Source organism: Hirundo rustica, chromosome 1, assembly GCF_015227805.2.
Source record: "Hirundo rustica isolate bHirRus1 chromosome 1, bHirRus1.pri.v3, whole genome shotgun sequence".
Classification (NCBI taxonomy): Eukaryota; Metazoa; Chordata; class Aves; order Passeriformes; family Hirundinidae; genus Hirundo; species Hirundo rustica.
The window spans coordinates 124,042,948-124,061,765 of NC_053450.1; the positions used below are offsets into that span (position 1 = coordinate 124,042,948).

The window sequence follows — 18,818 nt, forward strand, 5'->3', positions numbered from 1 at the left end:
AACAAGTGAAGGCACACTGATTTTGTGTAAGTTTACATTTTCTAAGGTGTGTCATGTAAAAGCAGAAACTGGAGCAGAGTGTTTTATTTATCTTGGGGTTTTCATTTATTTTATTTAGTGGTCAGAGGGATGGAGGAGCAAGCAGAAATTAATGTCTCTTTACAGCAGGAAAGACTGAAATGAAGAGACAAGAGGAAAAAGCAGTTGAATGTTACCCCTTCCTGCTAGACCCCTTGTTCTGCTGACCCTTCATTGGACATGGACCATATCTGCTCTCTTGGGAGCAGTGGTGCCAGTCCGGTGTCTCAAGACCAATGGAAGCAAAGGCGGCAAAGGCAGCATCAGCAGTTGCAACTCAGAATTTTATATGGGACTCAAAGTTTGAACAGGGAGAGCCAAGCCGATGGGCCTCATCTTGTTGCTCGGGTGCTTGTGGTCTAGTTTATAGTGAGACTCATGCACTGGTGGCCATGTCCAGTGGGAAGCTAAGTGTGTCCAGCCCTGTTTTCTGGCCCTGAGGCCAGCTGGCATTTAATGAACTGCACCCATGCTATTGAACCCTGAAAAACAGGGTGGCTGCTGCCAAACTTCCCAGTGGGGAGCTGTGCCTCTGATGGTTCCCAGAATTTAGGGTTTGCTTGGTGGGGAGCTGGCCCGCCTGGGGCAAGTCTGTGCTAGGACCTCCTGAACAGTGTAACAGTGGCAGCAGTTCAATGCCAATGCCTGGGAATAGGCCATGGCACGTTTCATTCCACAGACATAACACGTGCCTGCCCCCCGTGTCTCTCTTTACAGTAAAGACATGAATCCTGCTAAAGCAGTAAGTAGCAATAAAAACTAAGTGTTTACAAGTTGGTTGGTTGTTGGGGATTTTTGTATTTTTTTTTTTTTAATTAACCTTTTTCCCCCCCTTTCAGATTATGGATGTGATTATTTTTGCAGGTTGTTAACCTAGAAATAAGAAAAGCCATATAAGGGTGTGGGGGTGGGGGGTATTAGTAATTCAGAAGAGTGTATCCTAGTCTTGAGCAAGAGCAGCAAGTGCTTAAAACTACCTCCTTGTTTTTCTACAAAGGACTACTTTAACGTTGCTAATTGCACCAAGCCCCCAAAGTTACCATCCCATCTATATGTGCTTTCACCTTACTCCCTGGGGTTTTTTAATAACAACAAGAAAGCCCCATTAAAGTACAGTTCAGATGCAACTCCTGTACTTAATCTAATAGTCAGTGTTACACTAAAAGTTTACACAATGCCTGGTTTACTCTTCAGCAGAGGATTTCTCTCAGTGCTATTAGGGAAGAAAATGGCTTTGAAAGTGCTGAAGTAAGCAGTAAATCCCTCCTGCTTCTCTGTTTGTTCTGCACTCTTCTCAATAGGCTTGTATTCCTTGTATCTCCTGCAAGGAATGTGCACAGTTAGTTGCTGAAAGACTTTTAAAGGAGGGTCCGCATTTAGCATGGGACCAGTGCATAAAAGCACTAATCGTGTGTTCATCATGCATTCTCTCTCCTCCTTCCCTGTTCAATCCCATCTGATGTCTGGCAGCAGTATAGGTGTAGGTCAGTAGTGGTGGCAGGGGCATGGTTAGGGAGAAGGAGTACTGCTGCTCCATGGAAGTGTGTGTTTCTCAACACTCACTGGGAAGGGTGAGCATGCACTTGACTCAGGAGTCTTCATGCAGTCTCAAAGTTTCATGAGAAACTTCCAAACTAATAATGCAGCAACATGTGCTTCTGTTAATTACTGGCCTGCATGTAGTTTTTTTCCAAAAACTTTTCCCCAAAGAATTTATTAATCAGTTATTTAATGAAGAATTTGTTTGGTTTCGCTGCATATATAAATCATATTATGCAGTTTGAGTTTCCTTTCTGTTTACATGAAATTCCCAGGCCTGCTAATATTATTGTTTGTGCTTATGGGCACAGAATGTAATTTTTTTCTGAAAGTCCTTAACATCTACATGTTTTTCAGTGGTTTTGTGGCCTAAACCAGTAATCTAATTTTCTTGAATATTTGCCAGAATATTTGTGAGCTGCAATAGTAAAGACAAAAATGTAGCTAAAGCAAATTTAAATTGTTTAGTTCATTAATTTAAAGAATATTTTGACAGTTCTTTGAATTATTTTTAATCATAGAAAGTAGCAACTTACTTGTAAAGGACAAATGCCCCGATGGTAGCAAACACTGCCAACAAGCCAAGGAAGATAAAGACACCTTCTGTTGTTCCAGATGATGCTCCTATAGTTCAAAAAGCAGATTGATTGAAAGTTAGCTACTATTTTACAGTGAGATAGACTTTCCAAAGAAAATGACATTTTTACTTATTGCTGTACGAATTGAAGCACAGTTAGTAATTCTTATATGCTAAGCATTGGAGGTCAGTGACGGGCAGGAGGTGATGCTTTCACATCCCAATCCACATAATTCTCAATTCCACCAGAGTGTGAATTGTGCTTTGCCAATTTTCTCATAGGAGCCCTGCTCCTCAGACACATGGCTACCTTTCCAGCATGGAGGGGAATGAAGGGCTCTGTTGGCATCCCACACGTGAAGCTAATTTGATCCTTGCCATTTCTTATGCTGGGGAAATGTTTACACTGACTATAGGATAACTGTTTGACAAAATTAGATAGACTCACCCAGAAGGTGACTTAAAGCAGCAGCCTCTCTTAGATCCTAATTCTGCTTTGATTACAGCAGAAGCTCCAAAGTACAACTCAGCTTTGCTCTCTGGAGGAAACCTAGACAGACCAGCCTTATTGGGCTAGAGCTAGTTTCTGTGAATACAAAGAAAAACCCTTCTGCATGCTTAGTTTCACCTTTAGGAGCCAGAATGCACTTACAGATCAGGCATTGTGCCTTATTCATAATGGACTGATTTCAGTAGACATAACCTTACACCTAGATTAAATAAAATCATCAAAAAATACTATGGAAAATGACTGCAAAGGGTCAGTTTCTTGGTTGATAGTAATAAAGAGTTTGGAAGAGTCACTAGGACGCTGTAATAGGAAGTCAGGAGGGCAATGAATTGGGAGCAGAGAGGCAGCACGATCTTTTAGACTTCTGACTGAGGCTGAATTTAATAGCTGGCTCTATCAAAGACTGCTTTGATAGCTATGAGATAGACACAGTGATACTTGTCCAACCAAAGGTAAAGCTCCTCTTCGGAAACAATTACCCTGGGCAGACTCTGTAGTCACTGGATGTTACACAGATCATTCCAGAACATGATTCATCTTATCCTCATGTAGAAATAGAAACCATGTCAAGGCCCATGGGCAGTTAAGAGAGCCCAGGGCAGCCAAATGTATTGCAAACTTTGATTCTGTCTCAAGTGAGCTGAATTCCCCTCTGTTTTTGCTATCTCTCCGTGTGTGGAGTGGGCTGGCTGGCATGTCCCCCACCTGCTTTTCTGCCGAACATTTTTCTGTGGAAAATTACATTATGGCTTAAGAACTGTTCATATTCTGTGATACTGAATAGTTTGTATAATTGCTGTACTCATTGGATCATAAAGAGAAGTCAAACCAAGGTCTAACAGCTAAAATTCCCCCAGGGAAATAATCATAATTTTATCTTTGCATGGACTCTTAGACAAGCTGGTGCAGTCTCAACTGAGGCTCCCAGGCATAATGAGAACCCCCCTGTGTATTCCTGTGCTCTTTCCCCCTGCAGGGAAATGACCACAGGGAGAAGCTTTTCACCAACGACCCACGTCTGCTCTTTGTGGACTCACCCCCATTTACAGAAATCAGGGCACTGGCAAGGGCTTGACTCGTGTCATCACCCAGGGTGATGTTTATACAGTATGTCCCAGGTTCCTCAAAAGCTCTCCTGATGGTGAGTAAACATTCATCCGTGACGACGATGGGGTCACACACCACGCTCTTGGACACCTGGCACGTGGGGTCAGAAACTACCGTGCAGACATCTGTGGGGAGACTGGCATGGGGAGAGAGAGCACATTGCATCTGTGGAGTCCTGCCAGCACAGTTAGCCCAGTTCATAGACACATCACACCGGTGCACCAGTTTTATGCTGGTGCCCGTTGAAATCAGTGGCACTATAGTTAAGTGTGTTTTATATGTGAATTCTACATAGAACACATGTGTACAATCTGTATAATTATCTGCTTGTTTTGCTTATCATTAAACAATCTATGGTTATCACAGGATTACCTGCTTCAAATCAACTTATAAAGTCCATTACCTTTAATTAACATCTTTAAGAAAGGAATGCTGATTCTTTTAAGTAGTATCATATGCTGGAAAAGAAAACACTCCCTTAAGAGAGGTTAATTGTATTCCAGTTGTATTACCACGGTGTTTCTTGTATTTCTTAGTCTTCTCAACTCTAACCTCCTAAGACCTAGAAATATTAGTCCAATGTTTTTGCATCCAAGAATTTGCTTGGACTCACCCATTTATTCCAAGTGTCAAAATCTCATGGCCAAAAAGAAAGGATTTCCTTACAATTTCAGTAACTTCTTCACATTTTACTGTAAGTCCTGAAATCCTGTCTTGGCCAGGAGACTGTAAATTGTTTCTTCCCACAATCAGTTCCTTATTTTTACTGAGGCTGGATGTTTGTTCTGAATCCTAAGTCCCTGGCAGTAGCCTCTGTTGGCATAGTTTAAAAATGAGACTTGCATTATCTTTAGTTCCCATCAAGAAATAGAAACACTGCAGTTCCCAAATTTTGTTCATACATCTGCATCTAAGTACATAGATCATTCCACCACCTAATTAGTTTTAAACAGGGAAGATTGACAGCTTCATTCACACACTTACCTCCCTTGGCAGGTAACAACAAAGTCAATCAGTGAGTTTTCAGCTTGACTTCCTGTCATCTGGATGCTTGTCATCTGAATAATATTTACCTCAAGGATTCCCTCTGGGAGATGAAACACATATCAACTGTAGGATACATGACAAGCTTTGAAGTCTATGTGTACTGAACCTCAAGTGTTTGGCTAATGTTCAGTTCAGGTCTTGTTTTCCATAACTTCCTCCCTCCCTTAGCACTCCTCTTGAAGGCTTTGAAAGCTGAGAAATTTTCCAGTGAGGCTGCTCCTTTCTGGTCTGCCTTTCCCCCCCTCATTATTGTTATTTACTTCCTTATTTTGCTAAATTACTTACCACTACATGAGATTTCTCTGCATTCAAAGGTCACTTCAGCCTTATGTAAACCTCCTCCCCAGCCCACGTGCTCCTGCTGTGGCATGTTCAGAAGCTGGTGGTATGGAAAGGAGTGACACAATGCACATCCCCACCAGCACGTGGGGTCAGCCATCGGCAGGCATCCAGACCAAGGTCCAGCCTCACGTGTCTGAAAGCAAGGGGCCATAACCTCTGCAACTAGCCCCTGGCAGAGTGCAGGCAGAAAACAAAGTCAGCCAATTAGATGTCTTAAAACTCTCAGCTATGGCCATGAGAAGGATCTTTTTGTGGATCTCATGTAATTGGTAAAAACATATCTAAATAAACATTATTTCTACCATACATTGTTGTTCATTGTTAACACCACTTCTCTGTTCAGGTATTGACCCACATCCTTACCTACAACACCAATACTACTTTCATAGTATCCATTTCTGTAAATATGGCAACCTCCATCAGGATTATCCTCCACTGACTCGACACTGGGAGAAGAGTCAGAATCAGAAGATGGCCCGGTTGTAACTGTTTGAGGGAGAAGAAACAGATAATGCAATTTTAGAACAAACTCTGCTTAGGGATATTCTGAACTCAGCCACATGTTCCAGCTGCCTTCATTCCATGGGCTGCCAGTGACTTTGGTTTGCAGCTGTGCAGTCACGTATGCATCTGTGTTATGAGCTCATGGCAATAATCCCTAAAGAAAACACATGTGCCCAGCTTTAGAACCCTGGAGTGGCCTGGGGAGCTTCACTCCAAAAGCCACAGGCCTAGCCACCCATCTCTGTGAAATAAAAGGGAGACTACGAAGTATAATACAATTAAATACTTCTTTCAAATCCCCAAATCAATTATATAAGAAATCCAAAGGCCAATAAAACATTTAAAATGCTTTTTTAAAAGCTGGTATTTTCCCACTGCTCTACATTACAGCTAGTGGAAAAATGAAGAGGGGAAGTGGTGAAAATTATATCTTTCCCTTCATTTTTCATTCTCACTCCATATTTTGGTAAGAGCACATATTAAAAATATGAAATTTAAAAAATATAGCCACATTTACAATTTTACAGTGGTAGTATTATAGCTGAAACTGCAGGCCTTTTGCAAACCTTAAAACCCTCTGAGATGATAAACCAATGCTGAACATAATGAAAGTTATTCTGAAATATGTTAGTCAATAAATTTAAAGCGGAAAAGCTCTTCTGAGTTAATGCCATGTGGAAATCCCATATTTTTGAATATGACTAGGTTTTTCTAGTTCAATCCAATCTCATGTAATTTTGTATGGAAGTTAATGCAATCCAGAAAGGAATTTGCTATAAGAGTGTTCTGAAATTCCTTTTTCTCACTTGAAATTTGCATCTTGCTTCAGAAGATGACCCTGAGTAGACAAGGCTAAAATCTCCTGACCAGGTGTGGCAGAGATAATGCAAACTTACATTTATGTTCACCTGAAGACCTTTGTATGCTGTAAATGTGGTGGTAGAACTGGATGTATAAGGAGTTAAATGTGTAACTGATCACTACCATAATATCCTAGAAAAGTTTATGCTTCTTGATTCTGTCTCTAAGCCAATTTTATAGAGGGTTTTCAGAGGCTTGCAGCTCTTTCATGATGACAGTAAAACTACTAAAGATATTAACTTTAAACGTCAGAATACAGAGTTTTAGCACAGCTCCTAATGCCAGAGCTGTTTGATGAATGCTTACCTGCTGAGGTGGGCGGTGGTGCGGTGGGTGTTACTGGCCTACAAGGTACAGGTATAATGGCTTGGACAGTTAAATTCAGAGTGAAGTTTCCTTGCAGAGTGAAGGTGTGAGATGTACTAGAACCGCTGGCTACAAATACGCCACTTCCATCTCCGAAGTTCCACTTGTAGGAGATGGCGGAATTATTCAGGTAGTGGCTGGGATCATGGATCTTGACATCAAATGTAATTGGTGAGTCTTTGATGAAAATAGAGTCTGAGATGTTGCGGTCATGTTTTTGGAACATACTCACAAATAATGGAATTTTGTCTGGAGAGGGGAAAAAAAGAAGTAAATATATAAAGCAGAGATACCTGGCTGCAAACAATAAACAGTTCCAAAGCCCCTGAACAGCAACAGCCAGAACGTGAGGTGTAAACATGGTATCTTTAACACAGGTTTCTACTTTAATTTGATTTATGACCTGAGGAGTGAATGTCAGTAGGGAATAGCCAGGACAATATGGGAACAAATGAGGAGTCACAGACATCTGTGGAAGATTGCATTATCTCTCATAAATCGTTTTCCATTACAAAGTAGAGGGATCACTACTGAGCTAGACAAAAAGGTTACTTAAGCTACTCAAGGCAATTTACCAGAGATTCCACTTCCATGCTAAAAACCTTTCTCAAGCCAATGTCTTCTTTTCATGCCAGATGATATTTGTGCTGATTTTTTTTCACAGCTAAGCACCAAACCGCCCCAGTGTTTCATTACAGTAGGTTCCAGCACACTCACCTGTTACAGAGTAGGCGGTTTTTGCTCTTGCAATCGGAACGAATCCCGAGTGCCCTCTCCTGTAAATGGACACTGCCATCCCGTGTTCGCCAAGAGTGATATTTGTTGTGTTGACTGAAAACTTTGCTGAAGATCGTCCCGTTGTTTGGTAATACTGACCTGAAACAGAACATGAACTTAACATTTCCCCCCTCAGCCTCATTACAAGCTGGTTTAGCAGAAGCAAAGTCTCTGAGAATCTTAGATTGTCAAAATCAAAATTAATTGTTTAGAAATGTCTTCCAATAATCTGACAGAAGTTTTCAAAGGACTGGATACTTTTACAATGTGTTTACTCACATAAATTCTGGTTTTTCAAATTTTTCAAAAAGATGTCCCAAATTTCCAAGAACAGTACAAGAAAAAATTTCCATGACATCTACATCTTTCCAAAGCAGTTGCATTAAGTCATTAGGATTATGTAGTGGATGGTGTGAGGCATTTTAAGTGATCTTGTGTTTGCTTTCAGCTTAGCCAGAAGATACACTACCTCTTGCTTCATACTCTAGAACCATTTTTATCTATTCAATTATTTGTCTTTTTAACAGCTGAGGTAGGTAAATAGTATCATCTCTGCATAAAATTTGGAATATTATTATTATTATTACTCATACTGACACTGACAATAATACTGATTTAGCCAGACAAACTGAAGGCACTAAGATTTAGTATGTAGCCAATGGCAGGAATAGCCCAACCCTTACATAATCAGGAGCAGGAAACACTGAAAATCAGTTATCTGTGACCAGAGCTGCAGCACAGCCAGTGGCAGTTCTCACCTCCCTAGAGACAAGAAGTGCTGCACTGTTAAACTGGTGATACACAGCACTGTGTTCTCTCTTGAATCTAAAAGTCTTAAGTGTCAGTGAGCTGTCAATAAATCGTCTCACTGACTTGCTCAGACTCTGTTTTTCCTACAAAAAGGTCTTGAGTACTACGGAAAGGAAATTAATTTTCTTCGGGGGTAGTATTGTGAATGCAGGTTTAAAGAGAATCTTCTGGTAATCCATGATTTCTAGGCCAAACACCTGATGACCTCACTGGAAAAGTGGGGAATTAATTCAGTATTTCCACTCAAGAGTGTGGAATCATTTTTAAAGCACTTTTAGTAAAACATACTTGACGAATGAGTTGTGTACAAAGAGAATATAAGGTTTGCAGCATCACCCCAACCAAGGCATGCGTTGCAGTACTAACCAAAAGTGTGAAACACGTAGACAAAGTTCCTTCTCCTCCAGCCAGGGTAATGAGGGAAAGGACGGCCATCTGGGAATACATTATGGCTGTGGTTGCTTGTGCAGTTTTCCCAGCCACAGTTGTCAGTCCATTCAGTCCAGTTGTAGACGTAGACTTGCTGATCCAGGGGAGCTGGAGGATCTAAGGATAGAAATAGGACATGTTCTGGTCAACTGAGAAATGTGCAGAGTCAGGAAACAGGAGGCAAGCACTGCAGGTTTTAGCAGTTACTGCATTTAAACAACAGGTGAAGCGGGGTGTTTTTACACTACATTAATTCTTTTCTTCTGAAGTTGTGCTTTGTTTGGTTTTAATGTAGACTCAAAATGGTTCTGTCTTGGTGCTATTTTATTAAGAAGTTAAAAAAAAACCCTTTACTTTCTCATGGGCCGGACACAATTTAGAAGCGCTTGCCCCAAAACTACACAGAATGCTGCTGTTTCACCAAGGATAACGGGGCTACCTAAATATTTGGTGGGCAGAATCTAATATTTTAAGTACAAAGAGCAGCTGTGAAAGCACTGTAAGGAAGTTGACTTTGTTTGTTTTGTCAGAAAAGTTTTCAACGGCACCTTTAAATAACTTTGACATGAATTTCTGTCATTTTCCAAATAGTAAATAGGAAGTTTCCTCCCGCAAACCCCACGGCAGATATTAAGTAGAATATGGATATAAGTGCTAACAAAAGGTTAGAGTGGAACTTAGGCTGACAAGAAACTTGCTGATATGCCTTGAAATGAAAATTACTTTGATCAGTAAAAAAATTTGTTGAACATTTATGCATTCAGAGGATGAAAGGTACAACAGCATGTGTCGTTCTAGATCCAGCAGCTTAAAACACTGGAATTATGATAGGCTTTTTTCTCCATGTTGTAGTAAATAAGATGAAAAAGGGTGATTTTTCTGAGGAAAATATTGCTTGATTTTTAAATATTTGTTGTTGTTGTTTTTAATTTGTAAAATGTGGAAGTGCAGATATGGTTACTGAATTCTACAATTCGTACTTGAAAGAAACACACCAATTTTATAAATTGACCGCTTTATAAGTTTGAAAGAAAACAGTGTGACTGTGCAACATTGTGCCTGAGCTGAAAAGCAGTAACAGTTCTGCTGGGAAGTCAGATTATGTGTTTTGGGAAGCCAAGTTTATAACGATGATCAATCTCAAATTACCTGGTCAGGGTATATACAGTGGGGCAGAGCACTAAAATACCACAGCTATCTTCTTAGGAAAGAAACTGGTGTGGCAGAGGCTGGGTATGCACAGGTAAGTGTTATCAGCTATCAGTTATCAGTTATCAGTTATCAGTTAAGTCCAGCATGGCTAGTGTTCATTGGGCATGCCTGTGATGCTTTCAAAGCTCAGTGACATTCACAGCAGCACCAGGCAGGCGTGAGCGTGGCGCAGGGAAATTGCCATTACCTACCTTGGCTGCAGTTTCTCCTGTAAACTATGTTGCCATCAATATCTTCTGTCTGGCACTTGGGAAACTGGAGAGCCACGACAAAGGTCACGTTGGATCCTACCAGTGCTGGGCTGTCACTGTCCAATTTGGCTGTCACCCTTCCGCCTGTAGAAAAGAAAATTGATCTTCACTGCAGTAGAGGGTGCATTGGAGCAGAAGCTGCCATCAACGGTGCACTGTTTACATTAGAAATGCTTTATTGGTTACTCTGTTTCTAAGGGCTTTGGTGCTCCTCAGTCACTTGTGCTCTTATCAAAACCCCAGCTTCAAACAACGAGAGGGACTCAGCGTATCCCCCCAGATCACTTACTGGTCTGCTGTTAATTTTCTACCTAGAGCTAAGAATATAGTTTTCTACCTGTGGGGGTCAATACATTTCAAAGGAGAAAATGGTTGTTTCTCCCCAGGGACATTCATTGACCCCTCAGCTCAGACCGGGTGACAACAAACATGGTCTTTGCTGAAGCTGTCAATCTGAAGCCCACGTGCCCAACTGAGGTAGCAGTTGAAGCTGCCTGTCCTCCCTGGGCATGTTTCACATAGTGGATTTTGCTGGAGCCCTGACCATCAATACTTCTTGATAAGTATTAATGTCTGCGATTAGTCATAATGGGAAAGCATTTTATGTAATAACTTCCTGTTCTGCTTCCTCAGACAACCCACTGGGAATGGTCTCAAACCCAATCATCTCTAACTTGCCATTCTGTGCAGCAGCGGATATTGCCCCTAAGAAAATGCACTATAGCACTTGCACTCTGCACTGTGGTGGATTTTCTGGCCAGTTTTTCAAGTGTCTTTGAAATGTGTACGTGCTATCACCTTTCCAGCAGTCCTCCCATCTGGGGTCTCCTTCTTCCCAGAAAGGATAAAGCTTTTCATTCCATTTATTTTGATCACTAGACCATCCTTGTATCTTCTTGTAGGATGTGACAGAAGTGCTTCCATGGCTCAACACATCTTGAAACCCTAGAGAGAAAACCAAACATCAGTGTCAATGTAATGCAATTTTCCCTACTACTCTATAAAAACATTACTCTTGTGCTGAACTTTAATCATGTACTGGTAGAAAACTTTCCACCAGTAGGAAATTATGAAATTTTATCCTTTCAGCTATAAACACTTACATCAACTATTATCAACATAAAGACAATTCCACCACTGTCAGACTGACTTTTTTTTTTTTCCCCTACTTGCAGTATTGCAAACTTCCCAGACAAAGAATAAAAAAATGTTTATAATGTTTTGACCATATCAGAGCAATGGTTTGCAAGAATTTACATAACCCTGCAACAGCCAGGCTCTCTGCACAGAGGTTTCTTGATTTCTGACTGCTTTGCCTGGCAATAAATCTATGAGTAAAAGGCTAACAGGATAGATTAATTCTGTGTCTGAGTTGTGTTCTAGTGGAAGTTGTGCCAGGAATTAGTTTTGACCCAGTGCAGCTCCTTTGGTGAGTTGGCTGATTGTTTGGGTGGGAGGGGTGGAACCAATTATAACAGAAGCTGGTATTTCCAGAAAAGGAAATTTAGAGCTGAATAGTAAATTCAATGTGTTTATAATATAACAACAATAACATATTAGCTTCATGCCTTTTATTTTAAAATGGCTCAGATATTAAATAACTTCAATAACCTCTTTCTTCTCATATTACTGCAAATGATGGGCTCAAACTTTTCCCAGGCTTCTAGGATCCCTCTTCCTGTCACAAAGGACGCATAGTGGGAAGCAACATAAATATCCAAGTAACCTGTAGGAACACGTTGGCCACTGTAGGATGCCATAAAAATATGTTAATAAGAGGGCTAATGGGCATAGTTCCATGAAAGCCTGGAGGCTTTAGAGAGCTCTGCCATGTTAATCAGGTGAGGTAACTGCTGGGTGTGCCATTCTCTGACAACATTAAGGGAGTTAGGATTTCTGCTTTCCATGGCATTGTTGTGAAGGTCCAGCTGATGCAGAATGCTACTGAGATTTATACCCAAATGCGACAAAGTTCTGGATGACTTCAAGGAAAATGCAGAGACCTGTGAGAAGGGGAAGAATTGCCTTGTGTGCTGTAACCTAACCGGTTGTGTTGGAATTTCTCCAAGCTTTGGAAAAGACTCAGAGCAGGTGTAGCCAGTTTAAGCATAGTCTTTAGAGGTGGGTGGCTCCTAATTTTCCTTCAAGAGAGAATCAGAGAAGCAGCTCAGAAGGAGAGGCAGGAGCTGCTTTCCCTTGGTGTTATATTGTGCAGTGAGATTTCTGCTGGGCAGGAATCCCTTGGCCAGTCCCATCTCAAGTCTGAGCTGATGGTGGTGGTAGCTCTCTCCCCCAGTTCTGAGGACTGAATGGTTTGAAGAAAAGAACAGATTTTGCACTCAGAGACACAATCTCCCACAGCCTTTTGCCCTACAGGAACTCCCTGCAGTCTTACTTAAATCACTTGAATCAAGTCTTTCCTGCAGATTTAATATATTTTGATGTGAACAAGCATAACATTATGACTAGTATTTACTTAATGATCTGTATCACACGCTGTATTGTTTTGAGTCTTGGTCAGAAGGAGAGTTTGGTAATGTTGTTGTTCAGAAACTTTGCTCAGGAAAAAAACAAATTAGCAACTATAAAAGTACTTCACAAAGGCTTAGCAAGTTCAATTACACTTTAGGTATCATTAAATTAATGCCTCATTCAAAAGTAAATGGCTACATAATTTTTGTAATTTATTTTCCCCATTCTCCTTGATTTTATCTAAAAATTATTTAATGAATAAAAATGTTTTGATTTTGTCAGATCAAAACTTTTCAATCATCGTTTTTTCCCCAAATGTTCAATTTATCAAAAATAGCTGGAGCGCATTTAATTTTATAAGTGCTTTTAATTTTGAATTTTCATTAAAAATCCTTCAATTTAGAATTATTTTTCTAGTCCAGTAATAGCTGTTGTCACTGCTTCTAAATCACAAGCTGCTTAGGTATTTCTTTGCCTCTCTGATGTGCTTTATTTATTTCAGTCAAATATAAAACATTTCACAAGCTTCAAGACAAGACAAAGATGTTTTTTTCAGGTGAGGAAGGACTTCTGCACTAGTTTCACTAACACATGGAACTGAAGGTTTTCACTTGGTGAATTTAAAGGAACAAAAAGCTTGAATGTATTTATTTTTTAACAATGAAAACCACTCAATAGTAGATGTTGCTCATAACCAAAATTAGAGCAATTCAGTTTGAAATAGACAGAGTAATGTTATGCTCCAAGGAACAGATTCCTGTAATAGTTTTGGTGAGGTGATCATAGGGGGAAAAAAGATCCAATACTTTGATTGACTTTCTTCTTTTGCATTCTAGCTTTCATTTTGCTGAAAAATGTAGCAAAGACAAGTTCAGTATTTCCTGTGAAAGTGTATTAGCCATGAAAGAGCGAATGAGAGCCAATATTAGGACAGCAGAAATAGAAAGATGACCCAGCTAAAGAAGATAAAAGTGTATTAGAAGTAAAAAGGCCGATTGAATGGTACTAGACTGTAACATAAACTTTCTAAAGTTATGTATAGAAACTTAATAAGGACAAAAAAGAATTTGAGGAACAACTTGCAAAGGCATAAAATTACTTCATCTACACCCCCCCCCCCGCCCCAGCCCCAAATATAAACTATGTTGGAAAGCTTGCCAGGAAGTATAGGGCTAAGATGATGTAGATGCAAAAGAAGCATTCAGAAAAGGTAAAGCACAAAATTCAAACAGGTCAATTGGTTTATATTTTCATTCACAAAGGAAGAACATAGGGGGTTTCTGTTATTGTGGTGGTTTTTTTTTTTTTTTTTTTTTTACAGTGACATAGAATATCTCTCAAAATGAACTGCTGGCACAAAAACCCCAATTATAGAACAAATCAACAAAATGACAAAGTTGTCTAGATAGGATGGCCCAAGTATGGAAGTTATTCAAGAGTGAAATAAATGAGCTATTAGCCATAGCATGTAACATCTTGCTTAACACTGCTTCAGTGACTGAGAAACAAAAATTGGCAAATGTGATGACAGTTTTTAAAAACAGTTCCAGGGAAGATTTAGAGGATTAAAAAAACCCTTTGGGGCTCAAGTTGGAGAAGCTGGTAGGAACAGCAGTGAAGAACAGAGTAAGTAGGTACAGGACATTAATATGATTTGCCATAAAAGGAGTGCGTTGCTCACAAACATATTCTGAGTTTTGCAAGGGAGACAGAGAGCATGGGAACAAGGCTGACCTGCTTGTGACAGTCTGCTTGAGTTCCAGACAGCACTTGATGAGGTCCCTTGCTAAAGGAACATAAAGCAATTAAGTTACCGTGGGATAAGAATGATTTCACATGAATAAATGATGGAATATTAAAAAGGATTGGAAGGATATTAAAAAAAAAGTTATGAATAAGTGCCCAGTTTTCTCCATTGTTAAAATAATTTAAAATGTTCATAATCTAAAGAACAGGTAAACAGCAAAGTTTTTTAATCTGCTGAAGACTATGCATTAAAGTAATAGGGGGGAGGACTGTAGGAAAGTAGACTCAAGAATAAAACTATGAAATTCAGCAGAGTTAAATTCACCTTACTTTGAGAATGAGGGGCTCTAAACTAGCTCTAAACTCAGAAACTAGATCTGGCAGCTTTACAGTTTTGGATGCGGTACTCACTGGTAGTTGAAAACCTAGGAAAAGGCTGGATAGAGAACAAAGATGGGAACATCGTTACAGCATTTTATAATGCTGTGTCTTGAGTACTGCATACTCTGTTCTCTGCAGCTCAATCACTACAAAAGAACTGAAAAAACCACAGAGAAAGGTGCAAGGATGCTACAAAGGGATAGAATTGTTTCCGTATGAGGAGCAGCTAAACAGACTTCTCTTGAAGCCTGGAGAAGAGGTGACAGAGGAGAATATAAAAACAGAATCATGAACAGCGTGGAGGAAGAGGCTGGAAGTAAAAAAGTTGAGGAAAATCAAATGAAACCAGCAGGTTACAGGTTCTAAGCCCATGAAAGGTACTTCTTCACATAAGGTACAATCAAGGTGTGAAATTTTTTTGCGTCCCAAAAATTTACACGTGTTCCAATGAAAACCTAAATGCATGAACAGATGGAAGAAGTCTAGTAAAAACTGTAAAACATAATGACTCTGCATCTGACACAGGCAATCTATGAATGCTATAAATCATCAAAAGCTGGGAAAGTATCCTGACCTGCCCAGTTACACATCCAATACTATTCTCCATTGGAGGCAGGTACAAGGCTAGATGAATGCTAAGATGGACTTCAGCTTTTAAGGTTTTCAGTTTCCATACTCTACATCCTGGAAACTGAGCTTAAAATCCCATTTTTACATTCCCAGCCCCGAGCTCAGGGAGTCATCCTGGGACTTGAGTCAAATTGGGAGCCCGGAAAGAAGCAGATCAGCCCACTCCTTGCCCGCTGTGGCTTACAGATCTAATTCCTTGACTGGGCTCCTTGAGGCTGGGGCTCCACAGGTCCAAGTGTCCCAGTGGGGAGCACGGTTTCTGACCTGGCCTCTCTCAGCCGCAGCCGAGCCAAGGCAGCTGTGCAAAGTCCATTCTGCATCAACCGTTTTAGCCGGGCTTGAACTGGGGAAGTATTGCTAAGAATTTGCTGCCAAGAGCCAAGGTTTAGCTCCAGTCAGCTCCATGTACCTGTGGAGCACAGGGAAGAGATTACTGAGCAGTTCTCAGCACACTCCTCCAGCTCAGGCAGCTTTTCTGCCCAGAGCCAGGCAACCCCGGGGCGGAACCGGCGGTCGCCTACTGGGTCGCAGGCTCGGCTGCAGCAACCACCCCAGGTGCTCGGAGCAGCCGCTTTTCCCGCGCTGGCTGGGGACACGGAACGCGCCGAGGCAGGAGGCAGGGATGCCGGGCGAGGGAAGCACTCACGTGTGGCGGCGGCGCCCAGCACGGCTTCGGCCAGGAGCAGCAGTCCGAGGTGGTGGCGAACGCCGCTCATGGTTCCGGAGACCCAGGGCCGGCTCAGCACCTGCCGAGGAGCAGCGTGGCCGCAGCCCGAGCACGGAAACTCCGGCGGTCCCCACCGGGAGGTGAGAATGAAGTTTCTCCGCCGCTCTGCTCTCCGATTAAATGAAGGGCCCCGGGACTCATCATGTGATGGAATTAAGCAGAGATGCATGATTTTGTCTTCGGCTTCTTTCAGCTCATGTGCTTATGACTCACTCCCTGTGCTTTCAGCATTGCCTGGGATTTCTGAGAGACCTGTTTGGAGCCACACCATTCACCCCGCAGGCATTTTTATACTAGTTTTGCGCTGTGATCAATTTTTGTACTTAATTTGTTTTTAAATTAGGAAGGAATACTTACTTCCAGAAATCCAAATTAAGTCTTGCCCCAGCCTGATTTGCAAGTGTTACTGCAACAGCTCGCTGAATTTGATGAACCCATCGCTGCTTAACCACATGGCTCACCCCATATGCTGGGCAGCGACTCTAAACTAAATGGAAAACGGCCAATTCAAACGCATCTCTTGACTTGGCTCCTGATCAGAGTTGATTGTTAAGGAAAATGTTATTTAAACATTTAGTGGGTACATGCCTATCCAATCCAACCATGGCTAGAGGTGCCATCACAGCCCCTGTGTGGTCATGGCCACTCAATATCTAGCTCCCAAATTGCCGTGACCCACACACAGACAACTGATTGTATAAACTTCATGGATTGTAGCGATAAACAAAAAATAGACTTTGCTGCCCAGTCTAAAAATAAGGCATAACCAGTGGCTGCAGAGGAGCAGTGTGGATTGGCAAACACTGCACTTAGTAGTTCAAATTCAGGTTCAATGTGCTTCCCTGGCCCAGGTGTTCTTCTACAGGCAGCGCAGCAGCTGATTTTGACTGAAGCCCTTTGTCTGCAGCAAAGAACAAGCTCTGGTAAGATGGCAAGGCATAGAGCCAAGTACAGTCCTCAAGGGAGAATTGAGTAGTAGTTTCAGTGGTCCCAAAGAATAGTGCTCGTAAGTGTGACGCTGGCTAGACAGAAACCAGTGGACTGGGCAACAGCAAACCATTTTTATTTTGGGCAGGGCAGGTGGAAGTCCATAATTCCAAGGTACTCTCAACAGAATGAAGACACTGCCCAATGGAAAGGGATTTTAGAACTCTGACTACATTTTTTTTTTGGTAGTTTCTTCTATTTCTAGTGTTTTCTATTAACTGTGTAAGTTGTTACCATTACCCAGAGCACCTCAGCCAGCAGTTCTCTCAGTAATGCAGGTTCTGATGTCCAGTCCTGTGGATTTTGCCTAAGTAGAATCCATGCTTCAGCATCCTCCTGGCTGGAGCTAACCCTCCTTCCTACTGCCAGCCAAGGAGCAGGGTGAGAGCAATAGCCTTAGGGGTACAGGCTTGTTTAAACTAAGCCCTCATTATCTGACAGAAACAAGGGGGAGCATAAATCGAAGTCAAAGCTGTGACTGACTGTGCAAAAAAATCATATGACTGCAGCGTCCTCATGTGATTGTTGCTTTTTTTGTTGTTGTTATTCAATCAGCTACATTCCCAGTTGAAATGTCAGGTTTTGAAGGCATTCACAATTATTTTTTAAACCATGTGGGATATTAACTTTAATTTCATTCCTTTGTTTCCAGGTTGTTGATCCTAGAAGTGAAAAGTGACCTTCAAACACTGTGGTTCAGCCCTGGGAGCCTGATCCAAAGTCTGCTGGGGAAAAGGAAGTTTGAATGCTCATTCCCAAGACGGTTTTGAGAACCTCCAGAGGAAAACTGCTGACAACAAATGCCTGTTAATTAAAACCAAAAATTTATCAGCCTAAAAACAATAAGGTTGGTCACGATGGAGTTTTTTGCCATGTTATTTGATACATGAAATTGTTACATAAATTTTGAGTGACAGTCTCAATAAGAACCAGCTGGTAGAAATTATTAAACATGTTGTAAATAGACTTCAGAGGCACTGAGGATCAGGCCTGTGGTTAGAGGAATCCAAACCCACCAGAGTTGGGGTAATAACTAAAAGGTGGCTTTACTGTGACACTCCAGTCCTTCACATTCTTCCTCCTCTGCTCTTGGGCCTTGGATTACACATTCCTGCAGGGCTGACACAGAAAATTTTTGGGTCCACTTGTGCTGTGGCTGCAGCCAACATTCACCAGAGGAGAGGAGAAGGAAAGAAAGAGCTACGGGGAACAGGAGTGTAAAGGAAATGAAAAGAATAATAAGCTAAGAAAAGCAGTAGTCAAGACTGAAGGGACCATTTGAAAACTGAACTGACTTCTCTAAGTGTCCCAGCCATAGCTGACTGTCTGAAAATGAGTGTCTGAAACACTGAAGGGTTGCTGAAACCTGTGGATCGTCATCAGATCTTAAATTACCTGTATTGTTTCGACATTATTATTCTTGGTCTCTGAGAAACAGCTTTGCAATTTAAACAAGTGAATTGA

General features: G+C 41.3%; 1 protein-coding gene across 1 annotated transcript; it reads right to left on the minus strand.

Annotated features, from left to right (window-relative positions):
- Positions 1–526: 526 nt before the first annotated feature.
- GPNMB (glycoprotein nmb) lies at positions 527–16,356 on the minus strand. The gene is made up of 11 exons (XM_040075624.2): positions 16,287–16,356; positions 11,210–11,356; positions 10,352–10,495; positions 8,886–9,065; positions 7,650–7,808; positions 6,873–7,181; positions 5,565–5,687; positions 4,797–4,899; positions 3,743–3,948; positions 2,154–2,241; positions 527–1,399 (listed from the first exon to the last, which is right to left on the minus strand). Exons 1-11 carry the CDS (start codon positions 16,354–16,356, stop codon positions 1,246–1,248), a joined length of 1,683 nt encoding a protein of 560 aa, XP_039931558.1. The 3' UTR covers positions 527–1,245.
- Between the last annotated feature and the right edge of the window lie 2,462 nt (positions 16,357–18,818).

Bases quoted from the DNA above. Each gene is read 5' to 3' on its own strand.
- GPNMB (XM_040075624.2), bottom strand. From the start codon at position 16,356: ATGAGCGGCGTTCGCCACCACCTCGGACTGCTGCTCCTGGCCGAAGCC. The intron at 5,688-6,872 runs GTAAGCATTCAT...TCCCTCAAACAG, and splicing joins ACCACCGCCCACCTCAGCAG to TTACAACCGGGCCATCTTCT. The intron at 1,400-2,153 runs GTAAGTTGCTAC...CATTCCTTGCAG, and splicing joins GGGGCATTTGTCCTTTACAA to GAGATACAAGGAATACAAGC.